The following is a 26,799-nucleotide window of genomic DNA, read 5'->3' as shown; positions in this document are numbered from 1 at the left end:
TGTGAGTAGCTAATGCTAACACTATTTCCCTTAACTTTATAACAATGTGAACGGCTAATGCTAACACTCTTTTTCCTAGCATTATAACATCTGAGCTGCTAATGCTAAGTAGGCTGCCATTAGCACCTACGTCTAATTTAAGGCAAATACGCATTAGAACCTAATGCTCATATCGTTTTCCTTTGCTTTATAACAATGTGAGCAGCTACTGCTAAATAGCATTAGCTAATAACAGCAGTCTAATTTAATGCAAGTTAGCCTCATTTGCATTACAACGATGTGAGGAGTTAACGCTAAGTATGCTGCCATTAGTGGCTAATTCTAATTAGGGGTGAATAAATATTACCAGCTAATGCTAATATCGTATTCTCTTCCCTTTTAACCTAGTAATATCAGTAGGATGTCATAGCAGATATAACACCGTCACCCTCCGTCATTGCTTTAATTGGAATGTTTCCGTTTCGTTTCCTTTTTTTTGTTGTCGCTCACAGTTCATGTGGTTTCTTTCTTTCTCTTGTCTTTCACTGCTGTGGTCACCTACTTCCCCACTCACCTACAAACAACACCCTCTATTTCTCCATATTTTCACAACACGATCACGCAAACACATCAGCTCAACGGCAGCACATTCACAACAGCCTCACAGCACGCACAGACTTGCAGGACACATAAGCAAGCCACGCTTGTTCATATTAGTGAATATTCACACACATAGTCAGACTTATGGAGTCTCTCACCACACTTCTTTTTCTCTTTCTATTTACAAACAAGGGATGTTTCCATATTCTCTCCACCTGTCTAAACGAAACACCCAGCATACATCATTAAACATACACGCACAATTAAGGGCATGCTGAGGTTTGTCACATGGAATGTAAATGGAGCTGGCACCAGAGGAAAGAGGTTAAAAATATTTAACCAGCTTAAAAAACTACAGGCAGATGTTGTTTTATTACAAGAAACTCACAAACCTGTCACAGGTTTAAATGAACTTAAAACACCTGAGTTTCCTAACGTGTTTGCAGCCGGTTATAATTCTAGACAACGGGGAGTAGCAATTTTAATACATAAAAATGTTAATTTTACAGTACTCGATACAGTTATAGATCCAGAGGGTAGATTTCTAATTATTAAACTATCAATATTGAACAAAAAACTATGTATTGTTAGTATATATGGTCCAAATGTTGATGAACCCTCATTCTTCCACGGTTTTTTTAGTGCACTCTCTGAACACCTTGATTGCACACTCATTCTTGGCGGTGACCTCAACCTTGGACTAAATGAAGAAATGGATAGGCTCAACACAACAGGAACTCAGCGTAATTGGCAGTCCACAAATATAATCAAACAGTATATGAACGACTTTGGTCTTTGCGATGCATGGCGCTCTCTTCACCCCACCAGTAAGGAATATACTTTTTTCTCGCATGTTCATCACTCTTACTCTCGTCTGGATTATTTTTTGGTCAGCAGCTCACTGCTGTGTGACATTTCAGACACTGAGATTCATCCTATAGCTGTCAGCGATCATGCTCCTGTATCTTTAACACTAATGCACAAGAATAATACTACGCCAAGTAAAAACTGGAGATTTAATATATCACTACTTAAAGATGAAGACTTTATTAAATACTTTAAAAAGGAATGGACTTCATATTTAGACTTTAATGACACTCCCGGAATATCTGCTTCTGTTCTATGGGAAGCAGGGAAAGCTGTGATGAGAGGTAAAATAATTTCTTTCTCATCACACAAAAAGAAAGAAGAAAACAAAAATATTCAGGAATTAGAAAAAAACATCAAATCACTAGAAGAAGCCTACGCGTCCCACCAAGATCAGGAAACATTGAACAAAATATGCAAAACAAAACTAGAATTAAATGAAACTATTAATAAAAAAACACAATTCCTTATACAAAGACTTCGCTTGCAGAATTTTGAACACAGTAACAAATCAGGTCGATTTCTAGCTAACCAGCTAAAAATAAATAAAGAAAAAACAACTATATGTGCTGCTAAAGATTTATCGGGGAACACAATATATGATCCTGGAAGAATAAACAACATTTTTAGGGATTTCTATGAAACTTTATACTCACCACAAATAAACCCATCTAAAAATGAAATTGATCTGTTTCTTGACAACGTAACTCTTCCAAAATTACTAGACAGTCAAGCAATGGAATTGGATTCGCCACTGACGCCAAGTGAACTCCAGGAAGCCCTGATAAGTATGCCCAATAATAAGGCTCCAGGTCCAGACGGCTTCCCTGCAGAATTCTACAAAGAATTCTGGACAATTTTGGCACCAGTATTCCACAGCATGTTGCAGGAAATTGAGGAAAAGGGCAGACTACCACCAAATATGAATTCTGCCAACATTAGTCTCCTGCTAAAACCAGGCAAAGACCCTTTATTTCCCTCAAGCTATCGTCCAATTTCTCTTTTAAATGTAGACCTTAAAATAATCTGCAAAGCTCTCTCAAAGAGATTAGAGAAAATGACCCCCCTCTTAATTCATCCTGACCAAACTGGTTTCATAAAAGGTCGGCACTCCTCAACAAACACTCGTAGATTACTTAATTTAATAGACTACTCATACGATAAAAACATCGAAGCCATAATATTATCTCTAGATGCAGAAAAAGCATTTGACAGAGTTAATTGGAAATTTTTATTCGCAACTTTACACAAATTTGGTTTTGGAAACTCTTTCATAAACTGGATAAGAATATTATACAATTCCCCAACGGCTCGTATCAGAACAAATGACCAGACATCCTCCAGCTTCTGTCTCCTGAGGGGCACCAGACAGGGATGCCCACTCTCCCCCTCACTTTTTGCAATTTTTATCGAACCTCTAGCAGCAGCATTTAGACAGGCTACAACAATTAAGGGCATAAAATGTAAGAACATAGAACATAAAATCAGTCTCTATGCGGATGATGTGTTGCTTTTTCTGCAAAACACACAAACCAACCTCTCTGAGGTAATTACTTTAATAAACTGGTTTTCAAGAGTTTCAGATTATTCAATTAACTGGCCAAAATCTACAGTTCTCCCCATTAACTGCTCCTTCCATAATTCTTCCTCTGCCCCACTGCAATCCGGAAATATTAAATATTTAGGTATTAATATCTCTCCTAAGCTTTCAGACTTAACTAAACTAAACCACATCCCACTTCTAAAGAAAGTAGAAGGCGATCTGACTAGATGGAAATCTTTACCCATATCACTCATGGGAAGGGTCGCCACTATAAAAATGATGATCTTGCCAAAAATAAATTACTTATTTTTGATGATCCCTAACAAACCATCACAAGATTGGTTCAGATCTCTGGATTCATATATTTCCAAATTCCTTTGGAAAGATAAACCCCCGCGTATTAGCTTAAAAACGCTACAAAGAACCAAGGATAGAGGAGGATTAGATCTGCCTAATTTTCACCAATACTTCTTAGCCAACAGCCTTCAGTTCATCTCAGAATGGTTAAAACATACCTTCTTAGTTGAGCCCTGGCTAGATGTTGAACAGGCACTATGCAAGGATCTAGAGATTTCAGACCTACCATTTATTAGCTCAAACATCAAAAGACATGAATGCTTTAAAAGTATCAACATCAGCTTTTCTCTAACAGCATGGTGGGAGTTTCTAAAAATAACGGAGTCTTCATTAATCCCATGCAAACGTACACCTATCTGGAATAACCCTGACATATTACAAAACAATAATATGATTAATTTCCCAGAATGGAGTTGTAAAGGAATTAAATACTTAGAACATATATTAGAGGGAACAGAATTTATTCCATTTGACAGACTAGTTGAACAATATGGGATCAACAAGACAAGGTTTTTAGAATATCAACAAATTAAATCCATAGTAAAAAAGAAATTTAACCTCAGTCAAGTTGAATTACAAACACCACTAAGTGCGGCACATTTTCTTACTCTTAAATCCCCCAAATTATTATCTAAAATATACAGAACACTTTCTAAATTAGATGAATCAATATCCCTTCCTACTGCAAAGTGGGAAGCAGATTTATCAGTCAACCTAGACCAAAACTTCTGGTCTCAGATTTGCTTAAAAACTTTTAAATTAATTAAAAATCCCAGTCTGCAATTAATACAATACAAAATACTTCATAGAGTGCACTATACAGGTCATCGGATGTTCAAGATGGGCTTTACATCTTCCAACAACTGCTCACACTGTCAAGGCAATACACCAGACAATTACATCCACGCTCTTTGGTTCTGTCCACCAGTGCAAAAGTTTTGGCGCGAGATATGTGAAGACTTATCAAAATGTCTGAAATGTAACATTCCAACCTCCCCCTTAGTGTGTTTGTTGGGCAGCTTAGATAATGTCACTTCAGAAAAGAATATAGCCCATATGATCTTCACTGCCCTATGCATAGCCAAGAAAACAGTCCTCATGAACTGGAAAAATAAAAATAATCTTAATTCTAACCAATATAGAAATTATCTATTAGATTACATTAGTCTTGACACAGCCTCTGCCACCACATTAGATCAATTGCTCTGGGCCCCTTTTATCAGCTCCATCACCTAGTGGGGGTGGGGGGTCATAGTTTGGTCCCGCCTTCACTGTTGTGATTGGTGAGGGGGTAGGGACAGGCTTAGGGCGTCGGGGGGTTCCCCGGAGGCATCTTCCTTGGGGGGCTCAACCCGGGGTAGCGGTCACGTCCGGTTGAGGGCTCTGTTGGCTCTCAGGTGACTGTTTCCTCGCGGCTGCGTGCAGCGGGGCTAGGGGACGGTCTGTGCTGACGGACGCGGGTTACTGACCTGGCAACCTGGCTGCCCCTGGGTGGGTCCGGGATGGGCGTGAGGTTCTGGGGGTGCTCCGTCTCTGGGCTGGGGCCCGGGCCGGGCCTCGGGGGCTCGGGTCCTGGTTGGTGTGTTGCCGGGGTTGTGGGCGGGTGGGTGCATGGGGGCCCGGCCCTGGAGCAGGGTGCCGCCGGTGCATCGAGCCGCCTGGGGGGCTCTTCAACTGGTGGGGGGGATGGTCACATCTTGCAGGAGCTTTCTTCTCTCAGGAACTCTCTGCAGGAGGGGGAGATACAGGAGAGGTGGAGGAAGATCTCAGCCTGGGCGTTTACCGTCTTATGTAGTCTGGAAGATGTGTGGTTGGTGGGGTGGGTGCAGTTTTCTCTGTGGTGGGGTTGGGTGGACTGTCCAGGGCTCTGTGGAGCCGGGGGGCGCTACTGCACTGGGCCCCGGTCTGATGGGCCTGGGCCCCCCTTCCCTGGCGGGTCGCGGAGGGTGGGAGTGCCTACTGGGGTCAGCGGGGGAGCTGGCCCCAGGGAGGGGTTACCTGCCCCTCCCTTCCTTCCCTCCCCATCTCCAGCTGCCTCCCTCTTCCCGCTCCTCCACAACCACCCACACATGCAGGGCCTTGGAGTGGGGGTATGTCACCAGGGTGCAGAGGAGGCTACCCCCCCCCGTCCCCTTCTGGCTGCCTCTGCCTCAATTTTATCCCACAACTTAGACATTCACATTATTCACACTCTCATTACACATACATATAGGATCTTGGGGGTGGGCACAATCACGGAGTCCAAATCACCATCAGGGTGTATACCTCACCCCTGACGTCGTTGCCCACCTCTCAATTTTAAATACACTTAGTCATTGAGGGTTAGCAGGAGGGACTATGCGCTTACCTGCTGCTCCTTGGCAGGTAGCTCCATGCCCTCCTGGGTTTTAATTGCACCTTAGAACACATATGCATCAACACTACAATGAGCAGGTGGAGGGAGGTTTGGAGTCTTCTCCCACCCCCATTCTCTGCGGCCTGCTGGAGCGGGAGGGCTAGTAGGAGGAGTTGGCCGTCCGACTGCGGTCTGGGGTGTGGGGCCTCCCTGCTGCTGCGGAGTCGGGGTGGTCTGCCTCTCCCCACCGCAGGGAAAAGGGTAACACCACCTGGGTCTGGGTGCAATTCCCCCCTCCAGGGGCAAGGGTACCTAGACCCGGTTTGTAGAGTACGCTTGGGGAGTGTGATTGTGTGTACAGCGTCTCTTTATGTCTGTCTCCACGTTGGTTGAGTGTGGAGTGAGTGCATATGAGAGCATGAGGGTGGGAATGGATGTTTGTGTCTGTGTGTGCCTGTATGTCTGTGTCTATATGTCAGGTTGGGTATCAGACGCCACCTCTCTGGGGACACCTCAGGCCCTCCAAGGTTTGGAGGCCTATCTCCACCCACCACCACTTCCCCTGCCGGTGGCGGACTCCCTCAGGTGTCGGTGTGTTGGTGGTTCTTTGTGTCTGGGGGTGGGCGTCCGGGTACACACCGGCTCACTCCTTGGCGGCCGCTTGTCGGGGCCTGGGGCCTGGGGCTCGCTCGGGCCCCTTTGGAGGTGGGGTGCCCCCGGCCTCTCGGCCTAGGGCTCGGTCACTCAGGCGCAGCTGGGGGCCGGCGGAGCTCACGGGCGCGTCACTGCAACTCCCCCTGACTTCTGCTCCGCGGCTGCTGGGCGAGCCCTCATCTGGGACTCTCCTCAGCTCTTACTGGGACAGTGGCGCGGCTGCCCCTCTGTTGGTCTTCCATGGTCTCTTGTGTTCTGGGGGCCTCTGGATGTCTGGAGTTTTGATCTCCTCCATACCCTCTTCACACCCTGGAGGACGGGGCTGTGGCCCCCCCACACTCCCTAGCAGATCATTACATGGAGAAACCTTTGGAATGCAAGCATGCTGATCCACACAGGTATGCACACATGGGTATTCACAGACGCGGACTAAAGCTTTCTTGGCTGCTGCCTCAAAGCACACTGTGCGCTGTCTATCTTGCGTGCTGCACAATATCGTTTATTACTTAGTAAATACTGATATCTATGACTAGCTAGTTTATTGTGATGGTGCTTTGTTTTCTCTATTATTATGTTGCTCTTTGTTGTTTGCTGTCTCCTCTGTTTGTTTTTGTTTGTTTGTTTGTTTTTTTTTTTTCTCCATACAGGTGACCCAGGAGTTTTTGTTTTTTTTTTGTCTCTCTTCCCCCCCCTTCTCACCGTCTCTTCTCCCCTTTGGTTTTCTTTCTTTCTCTCCCCCTCTCTCTCTCATTCATTCCCCCTGTCCTATTTATTAAAAAAAAAAAAAAAAAAAAAAAAAAAAAAAAATGACAAAGGATGAACTGAAGCTCTGCCATCACGTAATGTCGCATACTGCTGTTTCTGACGTCATTTAGGAAAAAAAAAAAAAAAAAAAAGACATACTGAGGGTCGCAACTGCTTCCTCCCTCAGGCCAAATCTGGCTCGGCTATGCGAGAGGAAACGCTGCCAGGTCTCTAGCAGCAAGGAGTAGGCAAGAGAAGCCATGTTCACAAGAACAGTTCATTTTCTCCAGTGTTCCATTCATGTTCAGAAGAAGGTTATAGAACTGTTAATACAGACATTTCAATCTAAATACAGCAGATATAGAAGACTGAAAGATACACACAAGTTCACTGACTAAAAATATCTTATTATTATTTTATTTATGTATTACAGATTGATTTATTTTCTTATTAATTCTTAATTTGTTTATTAATTTTTCATATTTTGTGTTAAAAAATAAAAATAAAGAGATTTGAGAAGATTGGAATTTTTTAACCATGTCTTTCTTGTGGAAAACCTAATGCGGCCCAGCCTCACCCAGACTCTGCCTGCAGCGGCCCCCAGCTAAATTGAGTTTGAGACCCCTGTCCATAAATCAGTAAGAGAGGGTACGACCTCTCTCATGGCCCCAAGTGGTGTGTGCATGCCAGAGCACTCTGGAAGGCACACAGAGTCTTTACAGACTACTCAGGATCAAACCTCTATCATTATGCAATCGATTATACAACTCTAAGCATATATGAGTAAATATTTCTAAGCATAAATGACAATCAACAATATAAACCTTACAGCTGGTTTTAATAACAGAATTCATTTGTTTCTCAAACGAGAAAGAGCTATCGAGAAACACTCCTAAATCTTTAGTTCTTAACTTTTCCAGTGGGCCAAGGTCAACATTATCTGCTAATGCTAAATAGGCTGCCGTTATTAACTAATGCTAATTTGACATGAATTAGCATTATGCACTAATGCTAACACTTACTTTTTTTAAAAATGTGAGTAGCTAATGCTAACACTATTTCCCTTAACTTTATAACAATGTGAACGGCTAATGCTAACACTCTTTTTCCTAGCATTATAACATCTGAGCTGCTAATGCTAAGTAGGCTGCCATTAGCACCTACGTCTAATTTAAGGCAAATACGCATTAGAACCTAATGCTCATATCGTTTTCCTTTGCTTTATAACAATGTGAGCAGCTACTGCTAAATAGCATTAGCTAATAACAGCAGTCTAATTTAATGCAAGTTAGCCTCATTTGCATTACAACGATGTGAGGAGTTAACGCTAAGTATGCTGCCATTAGTGGCTAATTCTAATTAGGGGTGAATAAATATTACCAGCTAATGCTAATATCGTATTCTCTTCCCTTTTAACAATGTGAGCAGCTAGTGCTAGGTAGGCTGATGCTAGCAGCTAATGCTAAAGCTAATTTAATGTGAATTAGCATCACATTAGTGAGGAGTTAATGCTAAGTAGACTGCCATTAGCAGGTAATGCTAATTTTAGGTGAATAGGAATTGGCAGATAATGCTAATACCATATTTTCTTGCTTTATAACAATGTGACCAGCTAATGCTATGTAGGTTGCCGTTATTAGCTAATACTAATTTGAGGTGAATTAGCATTATCCCCTTATGCTAAGAATGTTTTTTCTTACTTTTTAACAATACAAGTAGCTAATGTGAACACTTTTTTTTTTTATTGAATTCTAATTTTTCCCTTGCGATGTGAAGAGTTAATGCTAAATAGGATGCCATTAGTGGCTAATTCTAATTTTAGATGAGAAAGCATTAGAAGCTAATGCTAATACCATATTTTCTTGTTTTATATCAATATTAGTAGGTAATGCTAAGTACGTAGCCATTATTAGCTAATGCTAATTTAGGTGAATTAGCATTATCCACTAATGCTAACACTGTTTTTGCCAACTCTTTTCCCTTGCATTATAACAATATGAGCAGCTAATGCTAAGAAGGCTGCCATTATTAGGTAATGCTAATTATTATGTGTGTTAGCATTATCCGCTGCTGCTAGCAATGTTTTATCTTACCTTTTAACAATATCAGCAGCTAATGCTAACACTACTTTAATTTCAGTTAAACCTACTTAGCATTAATTAACTTCATTTAGCATTAAGAAGTTTTTGCTATAGGCTACCATTAGTGGCTAATGCTAATTTTAAGTAAATAGAAATTGGCAGCTAATGCTAATACCATATTTTCTTGCCTTATAACAATGTGACCAGCTAATGCTAAGCAGGTGCCATTATTAGCTAATACTAATTTGAGATGAATTAGCATTATCCGCTTATGCTAACAATGTTTTTTCTTACTTTTTAACAATACGCCATTAGTGGCTAATTCTAATTTTAGATGAAAAAGGATTAACAGCTAATGCTCATACTGTTTGCTTTGTAAGAATGACAGCAGCTAATGATATCTACCGTTATTAACTAATGCTAATTTGATGAGAATTAGCATTATCCGATAATGGTAACTCTTTTCCCCTGCATTATAACAATGTCAGGAGTTAATGCTAAGTAGACTGCCATTAGGGGCTAACTCTAATTAGGGGTGAATAATTATTAGCAGCTAATACTAATACCGTTTTCTCTTTTTCCTTATAACAACTTGAGCAGCTAATGCTAATTTGATGCAAATTAGCATTATATTAGTGAGCAGTTAATGCTAAGTAGGCTGCCATTATTAACTAATACTACGTTGACGTGAATTAGCATTATGCGCTACTGCTAATACTGTTTTCTCTTACTTATTAAAAATGATAGTAGCTAATACTAATACTCTTTTCCGTTGGGTAACAACAAAGTGAGGAATTAATGCTAAGTTGGCTGCTTTTAGCGGCTTATTCTAATTAGGGGTGAATAATTATTAGCAGCAAATGCTAATACCGTTTTCTCTTTCCTTATAACAATATGAGCAGTTAATGCTAATTTGATGTAAATTAGCATTATATTAGTGAGGAGTTAATGCTAAGTAGGCTGCCATTAGCAGCTAAAGGTAATTTGAGGTGAATAAGCACTAGTAGCTAATGCCAATACCCTTTTCTCTTGTGTTATAATGATGTGAAACGTTAATATTGTTCTCAAACAACAGAATGAGAATGAAATATTGATTCTAACAGGGCCCATAAACAGCATTAGCTTAGCAGCATTAGCTTATCAGAGTCTCCATCATGGTCACACAAATCCTTAGCGGAGCAAAGTGGCCTACTTAGCAATAGCTGCTGTAGAAAGCAAAGGGAAAACAGTATTAGCATTAGCTGCTAAATGTGCACTTGAGAACAAATCTATTGTGAATTCAGCCGTGAATGTAGTGTTTCCAGTAAGCTTCCATTTCCAAATGTTAGCTGCTCCTGTCTGCCTCTTTGTCACACACACAGACTGAAATGATTCACAGCCTTGTTTCATCCTTCTGTCAGTGTCACTGACTGTCACTGTGACTGTGGACATACAGCATGGGAAACACACACATGGCTGATACTTGTATCTAAAGTTACAAAATGTTGTCTCTGTCCAAATATTACCTAACTGTAAGTCTACTTTTAATGAAACTCTCAACATGACTTATCAGTTATCATTAATGTTCCTGCAAACAGACTCCTTGAAGACCCCCTACATAAATATCCATGTACTATCCAGCTAGACTAGTGTGTCTGTCCCTGAAAATATTCCTGCATGTGTGATTGTTCATGTCTCATCTGCAGGAAACAAACAGGAAGTGAGTGAAAGACACAGGAAATGATTCCAGCTCTTCCTCCTATATCAGACATTCTCTCCATACCTGAGAGTGTCCAGTCTCCAGCCTGGATCCTTCAGTCCAGCCGACAGAAGCTTCATTCCTGAGAGACCTGGATGATTGTAGCTCAGGTCCAGCTCTCTCAGATGGGAGGGGTTGGAGGTCAGAGCTGAGGCCAGAGAAGTACAGCCTTCCTCTGTGATCAGACAGCCTGACAGACTGCAGACACACAAAACAACAATCCATCTGTTATCCATCTCTATAGCAGCATAACTAAGTGATGGTTCAGGGTCACCTGATCCAGCTCTAACTATAAGTTTTATCAAAAAGGAAAGTTTGAAGCTGATCGTCAAAGTAGAGAGGGTGTCTGTCTCCTGAACTCAAACTGGGAGCTGCTGCCACACCCAGTCCAACATAGCCAGGCTTTCTTTGCTGCTTTGACAAAACCTCAAATCCCAGTCAGAGATGATGAGCATCATCACAGTGATGATCATTTCTCTGTTAACCCAGGCTTTCTGCTTCAGGATCTGTGCACGCTCACAGAACAAGGAGACCTTTAAACATCATTTCACTAAATGGATGGACTGAGCTCAGCCTACAGATGAACTGGATAAATAAAGATTTGACCTCAGTGTGCTCAGTGTTCCTGTCTATTCCTAACATATTCCTAACATGATAGCTGCACTTTAGAGCTCTAAAACTGGAACTGACACATATTTAAACTCCACATGTTACTCAGTACATTCAGTTCTGACACTCGCCCACAGTCCAACAAAGGAAACATGGAGATCACATCAGTTTGTCACCAAAGTCTAATTATTCCAGAGGGCAGTGTTGATACAACTAAAGTTATTTTTAAGCAAAGTTGAGTTTTTTATTGTCGCAGTACTTCATGTCTGAAGTATCACTTAAATGCATTACACGCTGTTGATGGCAGCAAACAAACCACCCAAACAAACAGAGGTGGGAGGCTTGGGCAGACTACGTAGGATCAGCTTGTGGGAGGAGTCAAGATAAACCAAAGAAAGACAAGCTAACAAACACCACAGTGAAGTGAGTAGCTACAAACTGCAGGCTGATTAGTGTTGTTGAAGAAGTCGGTCTGAGGAACGTTCTTAGGATCAACAAATGATGGCATGTATGAGCCTCCCTCAAGACGCACCATCACAAGAAGAACACATGAGCTGTAGAAAAAGGAGAGACTATGAAAGCCACGGCGTTACAACGTGCACCAGCTGTTGGTCTCTCTGGAGACTACTGGGCGTGGCTGGGTAACCATGGTTACTTGGGAGTTACAGTACATGATATTAATGAAGAGTGGGAGCTGCGTTCTATAGCAAACAATTTGTTATGAGGTAATCAGCTGATCTTAGTTTAACCGGAAGCCCTTCACAATAATTGCAATGCCTTTATTTTGTACAACTACCATCAGTTCGTCTGTACTGATGGTAACTTAAAGTCACACTAATGTCGTTTAGTTTCTATAGTTTATGTAGTGGAAGTATACTACAGTACCCTGATCACTGATAGGACAGATTTATGTAGATATACACCTTTGTGTTTAACATTACTGCATTATAGTACTGTGATCTTTGTCCTTATATATGGCTATATTAGCTATACTGATGTACGTACATATAACTGGATATGTAACTTATCTATTCATCTTATTTGTCATGTATTTGTATTGTGTACTTCCTTTTTGTAAGAAACCACACACATGATCACAGCCGCAAGAATCAATCAGTGAAAGAATAAAGTGTCTCAAACCAAACCTTAAGCTCTTTATTCCACATGCTGGGATCATTTGGCCTTCAGTGGTGTTCTGGCTGACACACCGGAGTGACCAGAGTGCTAAAGAGTGAATCGGACACACCAGTGTCATCTCTGATATCTCCACTACATTTAATCGTCCTTCAGCTTGTGGCTGCCGTTAGCTGGTCTGCTAGTTAGCTGATTTGCTATTTAGCCGGTGTGCTAGTTAGCTGGTGTGCTAGTTAGCCAGTGTGCTAGTTAGCCGGTTCGCTAGTCAGCTGGTGTGCTGACCAGCGAACCAGTAGGTTACAAGATGAGCTTGTCTGTCTGATGAGCCAGCTCTCTCTGTCTTGGTCATTTTGTCCTTGGGCAAAACCTAACCTACCACTACAACTGTAGCTTACCTCCACCAGTGTGTGAATGTGAGAGTGAATGAATACAGGGAGTGCAGAATTATTAAGCAAATGAGTATTTTGTCCACATCATCCTCTTCATGCATGTTGTCTTACTCCAAGCTGTATATGCTCAAAAGCCTACTACCAATTAAGCATATTAGGTGATGTGCATCTCTGTAATGAGAAGGGGTGTGGTCTAATGACATCAACACCCTATATCAGGTGTGCATAATTATTAGGCAATGTCCTTTCCTTTGGCAAAATGGGTCAAAAGAAGGACTTGACAGGCTCAGAAAAGTCAAAAATAGTGAGATACCTTGCAGAGGGATGCAGCAGTCTCAAAATTGCAACGCTTCTGAAGCGTGATCATCGAACAATCAAGCGTTTCATTCAAAATAGTCAACAGGGTCGCAAGAAGCGTGTGGAAAAACCAAGGCGCAAAATAACTGCCCATGAACTGAGAAAAGTCAAGCGTGCAGCTGCCAAGATGCCACTTGCCACCAGTTTGGCCATATTTCAGAGCTGCAACATCACTGGAGTGCCCAAAAGCACAAGGTGTGCAATACTCGGAGACATGGCCAAGGTAAGAAAGGCTGAAAGACGACCACCACTGAACAAGACACACAAGCTGAAACGTCAAGACTGGGCCAAGAAATATCTCAAGACTGGTTTTTCTAAGGTTTTATGGACTGATGAAATGAGAGTGAGTCTTGATGGGCCAGATGGATGGGCCCGTGGCTGGATTGGTAAAGGGCAGAGAGCTCCAGTCCCACTCAGACGCCAGCAAGGTGGAGGTGGAGTACTGGTTTGGGCTGGTATCATCAAAGATGAGCTTGTGGGGCCTTTTCGGGTTGAGGATGGAGTCAAGCTCAACTCCCAGTCCTACTGCCAGTTTCTGGAAGACACCTTCTTCAAGCAGTGGTACAGGAAGAAGTCTGCATCCTTCAAGAAAAACATGATTTTCATGCAGGACAATGCTCCATCACACGCGTCCAAGTACTCCACAGCGTGGCTGCCAAGAAAGGGTATAAAAGAAGAAAAACTAATGACATGGCCTCCTTGTTCACCTGATCTGAACCCCATTGAGAACCTGTGGTCCATCATCAAATGCGAGATTTACAAGGAGGGAAAACAGTACACCTCTCTGAACAGTGTCTGGGAGGCTGTGGTTGCTGCTGCACGCAATGTTGATGGTGAACAGATCAAAACACTGACAGAATCCATGGATGGCAGGCTTTTGAGTGTCCTTGCAAAGAAAGGTGGCTATATTGGTCGCTGATTTGTTTTTGTTTTGTTTTTGAATGTCAGAAATGTATATTTGTGAATGTGGAGATGTTATATTGGTGTCACTGGTAAAAATAAATAAATGAAATGGGTATATATTTGTTTTGTGTTAAGTTGCCTAATAATTCTGCACAGTAATAGTCACCTGCACACACAGATATCCCCCTAAAATAGCTAAAACTAAAAACAAACTAAAAAACTACTTCCAAAAACATTCAGCTTTGATATTAATGAGTTTTTTGGGTTCATTGAGAACATGGTTGTTGTTCAATAATAAAATTATTCCTCAAAAATACAACTTGCCTAATAATTCTGCACTCCCTGTAGTGGGATTGTAAAGGGTCTTTGAGGGTCTCGAAAAGCGCTATATAAATGCAATCCATTATTATTATTAAGAGCATCTTTAGGCCTGACTGTGCTCATCCTTCCTCCAACCTCTCCTTACCAAAGATAACAACTACATCAGTATTAGCTCAATAACAATTTCTGCAATTCAATTGTGGACATTCATTTTTAAACCTTGTGTAAAACGATAAAACCTCAAAGTCTGAGCATTATTCTTTGTGCAAACAGCTCTTGCAGGTTCCCCCGGACTTAGGTTATTTTTATTATTTAATTACTTTCCTTTAAGCAGCTGTTCAGGCTACTAAACTCATCCCAGAAATAACAAGTGACACCATTAATAGTAGAGGTGGGAATCACCATACAACTCGCGATACGATATTATCACAATACTTAACGCACGATACGATATTATTGCGATTTTTTAAAATATTTTGCGATATTTAAATTCTGCACATAAAGGTAAACTTTATCAATATTCATTTTATCTAATATCAAAGTCTCACACTCAGTCTTTCTCTCATTTCAGTCAGTTTTATTGTTGACAAACTGAACGGTTTGTATTACAGTCTAGTCCAACTTAACTGAATGCAACCATCTGGTACAATTATAGCTATTCTGAACTATGCAATTTATGAAAACTATGCAGCCCCTTCAGCAACTGAAGAATTTGAAAGTAAATTTTAAAAAATATATAATTTTACATTAAATAAAAAAGTTTCAAACTTAATTAAAATTAAACATGTCTTAAATTAAAATAAGTAAACTGTCATGTTTATTGCTGCCAAAAAAAAAGTTAAACACATTTGGACAGTGAAGGAATGTCAGGATTGTTGCTCAGAAAAAGGATCAACATGCTCTGAAGTCAACATGCTCTGACTCCAGAGCATGTTGACTTCAGAGAAAAAATAGTTTGTAACAAAATATCGATTTCTGCTGTCCCTGTATCGATATATTATTAGCAAACAAAATATCACGATACTACACAGTATCGATTTTTTCCCCCACCCCTAATTAATAGTGGAGCTAACTTTAACAGGTGAAACTGATTTGACCTATAAGGCTACTGCAGTTACTTGTTATCAAGGTTAGTACGGAAGACATCTGAATGAGGTAGTTAGTAGTATGTAGTTAGTACCGGGCGAGTCCCCTCCCCCACATCGGCACCAGAACCCTGTATTTTCCTTGCTCTCAGGCTGTGTTCCTTTGTCCTTTAAGCATGCTGTAGTCCACCCGATTCTTAAAAAAAGAAATTCTGACTGTTATGACCTTTCAAACTATAGACCGATCTCTAAGCTTTCGTTCTTGTCCAAGATCCTGGAGAGACTAGTTCTCTCCCAACTCCAGGCGTACTTGGACACGAACAATATTGCTGAGAAATTTCAATCTGCCTTTAAGCCATTGCATAGCACTGAAACAGCGTTGGTTAGAGTTCTTAATGATATTCTTGTAATCACTGATACTGGACGCTCTATGGTCCTAGTTTTACTGGACCTCTCTTCGGCCTTTGATATGGTAGACCATAACATTTTATTACTAAGACTTGAGCACACTGTGGGTATTAGAGGCACTGCCCTCGACTGGTTTAAATCATACCTCGCTGATAGATCCTTATCAGTTCACTTAGGCACCTTCTCCTCTTCCTCCGCTCCGGTCTGTTGTGGTGTGCCTCAAGGATCAGTTTTAGGCCCTATTCTCTTCTCATTGTATTTGCTCCCTCTAGGCACAATCTTTGAAAAATACAATATCGCCTTCCACTGTTATGCCGATGACATACAGATCTATTTTGAACTTACTGACGACCTTGCTGTGTCCCTGCACTACTTTCAAGAATGCATGCGGGAGGTCAAAGAATGGTTCCTGAGTAATTCCCTTGTTTTAAATGATAAGAAGACTGAGATTGTGGTGTTCAACAGTAAAATCCCTCGTGCCCAACTCTGTGCTGCCCTGGGTTCCTTTGCTAGTTTTTCTTGTGACTATGTCAGTAACTTGGGTGTACTGCTGGATAGCTCGCTCAAACTTGATAAGCAAGTGTCTGCTGTAGTGAGATCTAGCTTCCACCAACTGCGCCTTATCTCTAAGGCTAGGCATTATATTCCGCATGAGGACCTGGAGAAGCTTATTCACGCTTTTGTGACCTCCAGGTTGGATTATTGTAACTCCTTGTACTATGGTCTTCCCTCTTCTCTTCTTCTTAAACTGCAAACAGTCCAAAATGCAGCAGCCCGCCTTTTGACTGGTACCAGGAAATTTTGCCATATTACCCCTGTCCTAGCTAGCCTGCATTGGCTGCCCATAAAGTACCGTATTCAATTTAAAATATTACTCCTTACTTTCAAAACTATTAATAAATTAGCGCCAAGTTATCTTAGTGAACTTCTCAAACCACATACTCCTGCTAGAACACTCAGATCTGCCACTCAACTACTTCTGACCCAACCCAGATCTCGACTGAAGTCCCGGGGTGACCGTGCGTTTGCTCTGGCTGCCCCGGTACTGTGGAATACCCTTCCTCTCGACCTCCGCGCATCTGATTCCATTGCACTGTTCAAATCACGATTAAAAACCCACTTATTCAATCTTGCCTTTCCCTCTAGTTAATATTTCTTTTATGATTTTATATCATGCACTTCTATGCTCATTTAAATTCTTGTTTGCTCTGTACCTGTTGCCTTCCTATGTATTAGTGACAGTTATCTGCTTGCATATTTAGTACTTGCTTTGGTCCTATTTCTATTATCCTCCTCCTATACTCTATTTTACTTGTTAAGCACCTTGGCATACCCTTGGTTTTTAAGTGTGCTTTATAAATAAAGTTTATTATTATTATTATTATTTTCTACAGGGTAAGACTGCCTGTTTTATCAAACTATGGCCATTACTACTGTGATCATTTGCAGCCCAGTGTGCCGCTCTCTCTGCTGGGATGAACCACTGGAGCTCACCCAGTCATCCCTTTCTTTCTCTCAAGAAGAAGTGAAATAAATGTATTTATTATGTTACGAGTCTAATATTCTTTAAATCAAACTGTAATGAATAAATCAAGCAAGAAGATTTGGTGGCTCCACGTGTTGTAGAAGAAAAGATAAACATCTCATTTTGAGAAATCAGCCTTTAAAATTAAGTACTGTGAATAAAAAACAAACAGCGAGCCAATCAGCAGTCGCCAATATCCTCCTAATTTCATTCACAAAGAAATCAAATATATATATATTATGGGCCCAAAGGAGCCTAAATCTTTAAATTAGGCAGTACATGAAGTATTTTTTTAAATAAACAAAGACATGACTATAACAACTTTTAGTAATTCAGAGTCCAATTATCCACTCAAATGTAAATAAAAGTTCACTTGACAGCTGTAAAAGTTACCTGTTTATACAATAATATAATTCACATTTCAAATGATCATCTGTGGAAAAGTTTGAATCCTGACCTGAGAGTTTCCACTGCACACTGTGAACTCTTTAGTCCAGCGGACAGAAGCTTCACTCCTGAATCCTGCAGGTCAGAGTTACTCAGGTCCAGCTCTCTCAGACTGGAGGACTGGGAGCTGAGGACTGAGGACAGAGCTTCACAGCTTCTCTCTGACAGGTTACAGCCACTCAGTCTGAAAAATAAAAGACAATCTATAAAACAAGTACTCATGTAGAGTTTGTTAATACATTTCAAAACATTAAATGTTGACTTTCTATTTTTTAAAGGAAACATAAACATACTAAGATACAACATCATATGGATGAACTTTAATTAAGAATTCTAAAAACAAACTGTTCCCTGATCTGACCTCAGAGTATTCAGTTTACAGTTTAAACGTTGTAGTCCAGCAGACAGAAGCTTCACTCCTGAATCCTGCAGCTTTCTGATACTCAGGTCCAGCTCTGTCAGACTAGAGGACTGCGAGCTGAGAACTGAGGACAGAGCTTCACAGTTTTCCTCTGAGAGTTCACAGATGTTAAGTCTGAAGATAAAAACATGAATAAAGATTGTTGTTAAAGTGTAATCAGGGTGCAATAGCTTATTGTCTTGTGCTGAGCAGGTTAGTAAAACTTCTGTTTAACTTTGAAATGAATAAAAATGCTATGAAACAAGGATAACTGGATAAAGACATAAACAAAAACAAACATCAAACACATAAACAAACAGAACTAAACATAATACAAATTGATCTGACCTCAGAACATTCAGTTTGGCATGTGGACTCTCCACTGCAGCAGACAGAAGCTTTACTGCTGAAGCCTTCAGGCTGTTGGTACTCAGGTCCAGCTCTCTCAGACTACAGGACTGGGAGCTGACCACTGACAACAAATTTTCACAGCCTTCCTCTGAGACGTTACAGCTGCTCAGTCTGAGAGAGAAAGGGAAAAAACCACAACAAAAAAAACAAAGAATATATGTGATCAAATTAAATTTGTTTATATGTTGAACCCTTTTTTTTTTAAATTTATTTAAACCTATGAGACTATGAGTGCTACCAGTCCAGTGCACATGATTGGTACCTTGATGGTACCTTGCTCAGGGGTACCACAAGGTAGCTATTCGGTGGATTCGACCCCTGACCTTATGATCATGGGGCGACCACTCTGCCTACTGAGCTAATAATTCTGTGTACACTGTCATACAATATTAACTAAAACAATTATTTTAGAAAATTTTAGTAATTCAATAATCATGCTCATTACCTGTGTATTGTGAATAACACTGGATTTTAAACACTAGCTGTATAAAACTCTTCCTGTTAAAGGTGCGTATAAAGGAAATGAGCTGAAATGCAGACTTCATGGAGAATGTTTGCTGTCAGCATATATCAAAGACAAAGCAGAGATCCATCCAGTCTCTTCCACTAAGCCCACAGAGGGACAGACAACCACTCTCACTCACACCTGCATGAAGTTTAGATCACCAGGTAACCTAACTGCATGTCTGTGGACAGTGGGAGGAAACTGTAGAGGACCCAGAGTGAACCCACTGTAATTCTGTGATAACACTGGTTATGGAAGCCTTACAGTTACATATGGTTACTGACAAGAAACACGACCTTAGAGGCAATTTCAGTAATGAAGACCGAGTTTCTCCCTCCATACAGGATGAAAACATGACAGCACAGCAGAGATTTATATTTAAAAAGGGAGGGTGTGCACTGAAAGTGAGATACAAACTTGAACTTAAATTATGAACATCAGAAAAAGATGTAGGTGAAGTCTGGCAGGTGAAGTTTGTGCTTTAGAATAAAACAACCAAACTCCTGGAGTTGGAGACAAATGAACAAGCTGAGGATAATAAACCTGTCAGAGGGGCTGAAGCATCAGAGCTCATGTTCTTATAGGCTGGGTCTGGATTGTCCTTTGATAAGAGTTACAGAACAAAGTGTGTTTTAGAAATGCTGGAGTGAAACATTAAAACTACCATATATTTACCGAGTGACTGATGATCATTTAATTTACTATTTTAAAAAAATGTTACAGTGCTCTTTGAACTCAGCATTTCTGATTTATTTCCCATGATTTTAACAATGAAGTGATGACAACATGTTTACTCACAGAGCTTTGTTGGAGGCTTTGACCACTGGCAGCATTCTCAGAAGAGCCTCCTCTGAAGCAGAGTATTTCTTGAAGTCAAACTTATCCAGATCTTCTTCTGATGACAGTAAGATGAAGGTCAGAGCTGAGCACTGAGCAGGAGACAGTTTACCTGTGGAGAGACTTCCTGAAGTCCTGTATTGTTGGATCTCCTCCACTAGAGAACGATCATTCAGTTCATTCAGACAGTGGATCAGATTGATGCTTTTCTCTGCAGACAGATTCTTACTGAGCTTCTCCTTGATGTACTGGACTGTTTCCTGATTGGTCAGTGAGCTACTTCCTGTCTGTGTCATCAGGGCTCGTAGGAGAGTCTGATTGGTCTGCAGGGAAAGACCCAGGAGGAAGCGGAGGAACAAGTCCAGGTGTCCATTTGGACTCTGTAAGGCCTTGTTCACAGCACTCTGGTGGAGAGACTCTTTTTTTCTAAAAACACTAGACCGCTTGGATGTTGTTTGTTGTTCTTCCAGCAGATTGAGTCCAGAGTTGATGAAGGTCAGATGGACATGAAGAGCAGCCAGAAACTCCTGAACACTCAGATGGATGAAGCAGAACACCTTGTCCTGGTACAGTCCTCTCTCCTCTTTAAAGATCTGTGTGAACACTCCTGAGTACACTGAGGCTGCTGTGATATCGATGCCACACTCTGTCAGGTCTGATTCATAGAAGATCAGGTTTCCTTTCTGCAGCTGATCAAAAGCCAGTTTTCCCAGAGACTCCATCATCTTCCTGCTCTCTGGACTCCAGTGTGCATCTGTCTCAGCTCCTCCATCATACTTGACCTTCTTCACTTTGGCCTGAACCACCAGGAAGTGGATGTACATCTCAGTCAGGGTCTTGGGCAGCTGTCCTCCCTCTCTGGTTTCCAGCACATCCTCCAGAACTGTAGCAGTGATCCAGCAGAAGACTGGGATGTGACACATGATGTGGAGGCTTCGTGATGTCTTGATGTGGGAGATGATCCTGCTGGCCTGCTCCTCATCTTTGAATCTCTTCCTGAAGTACTCCTCCTTCTGTGGGTCAGTGAACCCTCTGACCTCTGTCACCATGCCAACACAGTCAGGAGGGATCTGATTGGCTGCTGCAGGTCGTGTGGTTATCCAGAGGCGAGCAGAGGGAAGCAGTTTCCCCCTGATGAGGTTTATCAGCAGCACATCCACTGAGGTGGACTTTCTAGGGTCAGTTAGGATTGTAGTTTTGTGGAAGTCCAGAGGAAGTCGACACTCATCCAGACCATCAAAGATGAACACAACCTGGAAGTCTTCAAAGCTGCAGATTCCTGCTTCTTTGGTTTCAGTAAAGAAGCGATGAACAAGTCCCACCAAGCTGAACTTTTCCTCTTTCAGCACATTCAGCTCTCTGAAAGTGAATGGAAATATGAACTGGATGTCCTGGTTGGCTTTGTCTTCAGCCCAGTCCAGGCTGTATTTCTGTGTTAAGACTGTTTTCCCAATGCCAGCCACTCCCTTTGTCAGCACTGTTCTGATTGGTTCATCTCTTCCAGGTGAGGCTTTAAAGATGTCTTCTTGTCTGATGGTTGTTTCTGGTCTGTCTGGTTTCCTGGATGCTGTTTCAATCTGTCTGACCTCATGTTCATCATTGACCTCTGCAGTCCCTCCCTCTGTGATGTAGAGCTCTGTGTAGATCTGATTCAGGAGGGTTGGGTTTCCTGCTTTAGCGATGCCCTCAAACACACACTGGAACTTCTCCTTCAGCTTAGACTTAAGGTTAGGATGACAAACAGCAGCTGGAAGTTCTGAATAATAATAATAAAAATACAACTTTAACAATCATATTTTACAAAATGCTGATGACAATTTCTGACCCACTGAGAAATGACTGAACACACTGGTGTCACAAGTCTCTCATTTATCCAGCAGCTTAAATCTTTAGATAAATCCTCTTACGTCTCTGCAGACGGTCAGCCAGCTCCTCCTGCTTCATTCTCCTCAGGAAGTCCACTGTGATCTTCACAAATGCCTCTCTGCTGTTTCTCCTCTGCTCATCATCCTCCCTCTGAAACTCCAAGCACTGGGGCTTATTTGGATTCAGAGCCTTCTGGATCTTCTTCAGCTCGTTCTTCACAAAAGTGATGATGTTGTCCTCCAGCAGCTGGAACAGAATATTTATGAATGAGCCAATCAGACTGAAATCATGGAGCCAAACATCAGATCCATGTTGGACACACTGACGATCCACTGGTCTACAAAGAGCAGCATGGAGATGACTGTGAACAGAACAGATGTAACAGTAGTTGTTGTACATGTACAGACCATAAATATGGAGTCCAGCTGTGTTTGATGCTGCTGGGCAGACTGACCACTGGGAACCTCTGAGCTCTGCTGGTCCACTCTGTGGAGGAACCATGAAGGATTAGATCAACACAGGATAAAGATCCAGGAGTTTCTGCTCAAATAACTTCATCTGAATCAAGTCTGTCAAGTTTTAAACTCTCAGATTGTGAACATATCAGTAATTTTCAGTCTGTTTTCATGGACGTCCTTTCAGTGGTGATGTCAGGGATGATTTTGAAGAAGCTCATCAAACTGAACCATCAGCAGATCACTGCTCCAAAACCAGAACATGATCCGAGTCTCCCTCCACCACCAGAACACCAGCTTTACTAACGTGGTAGATCAGTGTAGTACAGATCAATAACTGATGAGTCATTTGATCAAAATCACTGAGTGCTTCACGTCTGACCCTCTGATGCTTCTGTAGACATTTTGCATATTTAATGAATGTCTGACAGTTTTACATTCATTCTATGAACACAGTGGAAATGTTGTGTTATAGTCTCCATGTTGTTTCCAGCATCATAAATTCTTAAGTTCAGAAAATTAGATTCTTTCTTCACAGCTGAAAAACAACAACATTTATTCTCTATTGAAATCTGCATCGTCCACTCCAAAGGTCACAATCTGAAGGTAACATCTGGTTTTGTTCCCTGTGGTTAACTCTGAGCATCAGTATGGTGGGATTTATCCACTACATCCACACCACTGTGGTTCAGTGTTGTCCTGATGGAGTAACAGCAGCCAGTATGATCCAGGCTTTAGCTGCTGGGTCTCTGTGTGACCTCTCAGACTGTTTAACAGATCAGACACAAAGAGAATCAGAGCAGCTCTGTTCTTTAAAGACAAACATGAACCCACTCAGGTCACACTTTCCCCACAGATATGAGCATCACTGTCCTCAAACAGCAAATGACCAAGTCGAACATTTGGATCTTTTCTCTTTCATTGTTTTCTTTTTAATGAATCTTTGTAACAATCTGAGGATGTTTCAGGTCATATTTATCCAGGAAACACAAACATGTAAAGGAGTCATCACAGCTCTCTGACCTCGTTGCTCCAGGTTCACCACTGAAGTTTGGATTTCCACCTTTGGACCAGTCACTCCTCACAGACGGACAGCTGGACCCTGCAGACTGTGACCTCTGACCTCTGCAGACACAAACATGATTGAAGCAGCTGTGATCACACAGACTGCAGATAATGCAGCTGTTTCCTGTCAGTAACATCCTCTTAGATTAGAGTTCAGCTTTTTACAGGAAAACTGGACAAAACTGATTTTTGTTACAAACTCATTTTCATTTCCTTTCAGCTCACAAACACAGTCAGACAATCAACCAGAGTCAACACTGATTATAATGTCAGTGCAGAATTATTTCTGTTACTCAGTGAGTTCAGCTCTCTGACCTCGTTGCTCCAGGTTCACCACTGAAGTCTGGATAATAATCTTTGGACCGGTCACTCCTCACAGACGGACAGCTGGACCCTGCAGACTCTGCTCTGTCCTCCTCTTCCTCCATCATCATCTTCAGTCAGTCTGAGAGGTAAACCACAAACACTCAGTGAGTTCACATTAACAGGAGGAACTGAGTTACAGTCGCTGACCTCTGACCTGTCATGTGACCATGAAACCAGGTCAATATGTCTGTAGGTTCAGTCATCCAGGTCATGTGATCTAAGGAGCTTGGAGAGAAAAGAGACGTCTTTAAGTTTCTGGAAGACGTTTCATCTGAGAAGCTTCTTCAGCTCTAAAACCAAACGGTGGAGAGTCCCAGATATTTAAACCTGAGAGGGAAAGAAAGCATGTCGCTGACCCACCACTGATGTTATTTCAAGGAGGAAACTGAGAGCCTTTGCACCAGGAGCACAAACATCAGCTCCAGCAATGATCCACTGATGTGTTTTTATTCCATGTATGAATGTTGTTATTGACAGAGATGACGTTTGTGTGTCAGTGATGCAGTGACTGTTGTTGTTACCTGTACAGGCTGGTTAGACTCTATGAAACAGATCATACAGATCTCTGCATGTTAGAAGAGACTATTAAAGGTCATGAATGAGACAAAGGCAGGGAGGCGTCCTTTACAGCTAAACAGCAGAGTGAGAGAACAGCCAGCACCTCTACATTTATCACATTATACAGCACATGTATGATACTGACAGGGATGAGAAGAATTTAGTGATTCTGATCCCATCATTGATATTACTTATTGATTCTCAGTAGCTCTGCTCTGACAGTCACCACCATCACTGAGCAGCATATCAAAGACATTTGTGCACATTAACTGCATGTTGTGGCTCAAATGTTTGTGCATGTTGGAGGCATTTCCTCTTTGTTGTGATCAGTGTTGGTCATTACTCAAAACAGTCATTATTACACATATTACACAGAACACTTTGATTAAAAGTAATGGAGTACGTTACTTCATTACTCCTCATAACATTACTTTGATGTTACTGTGTAAAATGAACAAATGAGCATGTAACAACATAAAGCTGAGGTACAGCCCCACACACCAACACAGATCCTGATGAGGTCACGTGATGTTTCTCTGAGTGTTTATGAACACAAATCAAAGATGAAACAGCACAAAGACACTTCAAAGTGATTCTACTGTAGAAACATGAACAGGTAGAAACCTGCAGCCTGACTGCTCATCACTTTGTTACCTGTTCAAGTTCAGCAGCAGCAGCTCACTTTATCACGGTGCTGGTCTGGGGTCAGTGTTTACTCAGCTTTAACCTCACTCTGGGTTCTTGGCTAGCTTAGCGTTAGCTTAGCGTTAGCTTAGCGTTAGCTTAGCGTTAGCATGCTGTGTGCTAGCTCAGCGTCAGAGCTCTGCAGGTGTCTCCTGTGTAAACATTAATCACAGTGACAGTAAAGGAGGTAAAGGGCTGTGACGTCATCACGTACGCTGCGTCCTCTGTGGGCTCTGAGTGAACTCAAAGTACAAACTACAAGTACACAAACACGAACGTAGCTCAGAGTGGCGGACACACTCGGCCTCGTTGGTCCAGCTGTGAGTCCGTTACCGTGAACTATGGAGCGGCAGATTTGTGCTGAACTAAGCTGCACACAGCTGATGTTAGCCAGGAAACATTACACACTGACTTTAATGGAGAGACCGGAAATACAAACACACACAGTTTGTTGTGTGAAGAAATCAAACACGAGCTGAACAAACAGTAAAGTTCCTAAAGACAAACTGTTAAAGGAGGAAACAAAGCAAACTTACAGTTTCTTCACACACCAACAACAAGCTCCACTCCACACCTGGACACTAAACACGGACACACAGGTGAGCTGCTTCCTGGAAGGAGGCGGGGCTCCACCTGAAACTCAGCACAGGTGGGAGGGGCTCAGCTCTGTGTGTGCTGATGTGTTAACTTTAAAAATATGCCGTCTGACTGCTCAGACTGAGTCAGAGTAAAGTTCACATGCTGACGTGTGGAGACATGAAACCTTGTTGTAGCTGCAGGTGTGAACACACTGATCCCAGATCAGCTCTGCTGTATTTGTAACATGAACATTTCTGCTGCAAAGCTTCAAATGTTCAGCATGTTTCTCTGTTTCCAGTCTATAGATCCAGTCACACTTTCTACCTTCACCTGTGCAGTAAAGACTGAGAGCAGAGCTGAAAGCAAGCGTCCAATCAGTGAGCAGCATCAACACCTGAGCTTCATTCAGACTCTGTTATTGAAGATGTTGTTGGTACAAAGTTCATCTGCTGCTCACATGAATCCATGAAAGATTTATTTCACTGAATGTTTCTTCAAAGCTCATTTCAACCTGTTGAAGTCATGAATGAAAGTGCAGACTGAGAGTGGATCACATGATGTTTGAGGTGTGTCATGTGACATGTTCAGTATTGTCACACATGTCTAGATTGTCCCTGATATCATAACTGCTCAAACACTGATGATTATATTTGAAGAATTATTCCTGATGGCAGCAAAGTTTGAATGGAGCTCTCTGTCTGTGCTGATTTGTCGCCCTCTGGAGGTCAAAGCACAAACTGCATGATGTCACTGTAACCACCACAGAGACAGGAAGTGTTTTTATGACTGAAACACTGAAATGATGCTAACGGCTGTCGTTAGGCTCACTGACAGCAGTGCTGATGTGTTCATGTCAAACACTGGCTCAGGTCAGACTCCTTCATCCTTCTCCAGCGTGAGGCCGCCCTCAGACCCACAGGAGCTCTGACCTTTGACCTCCTGACCCTAACCATTTTAGTCTTGTTGCATCTTTAAATGCAAATCCTGTGAAATGGTC

At 41.7% G+C, this 26,799-nt stretch overlaps 1 protein-coding gene across 1 annotated transcript in view; it reads right to left on the bottom strand.

Annotated features, from left to right (window-relative positions):
- The window catches only part of LOC146577113 (protein NLRC3-like), a 560,242-nt gene that overhangs the window by 86,862 nt on the left and 446,581 nt on the right, over window positions 1-26,799 (bottom strand). The window contains exon 10 of the mRNA XM_085268103.1: window positions 18,087-18,260. Within this exon, the coding sequence (XP_085124229.1) occupies window positions 18,087-18,260 (174 nt within the window). The remainder of the gene's footprint in view (window positions 1-18,086; window positions 18,261-26,799) is intronic.

The sequence above is a fragment of the Mchenga conophoros genome, linkage group LG3 (assembly GCF_057382185.1).
Source record: "Mchenga conophoros isolate Kocher_MC1m ecotype Shallow Benthic linkage group LG3, M_conophoros_male_GT1.1, whole genome shotgun sequence".
Taxonomy (NCBI): Eukaryota; Metazoa; Chordata; class Actinopteri; order Cichliformes; family Cichlidae; genus Mchenga; species Mchenga conophoros.
This window is presented reverse-complemented; position numbering and strand designations above follow the sequence as displayed.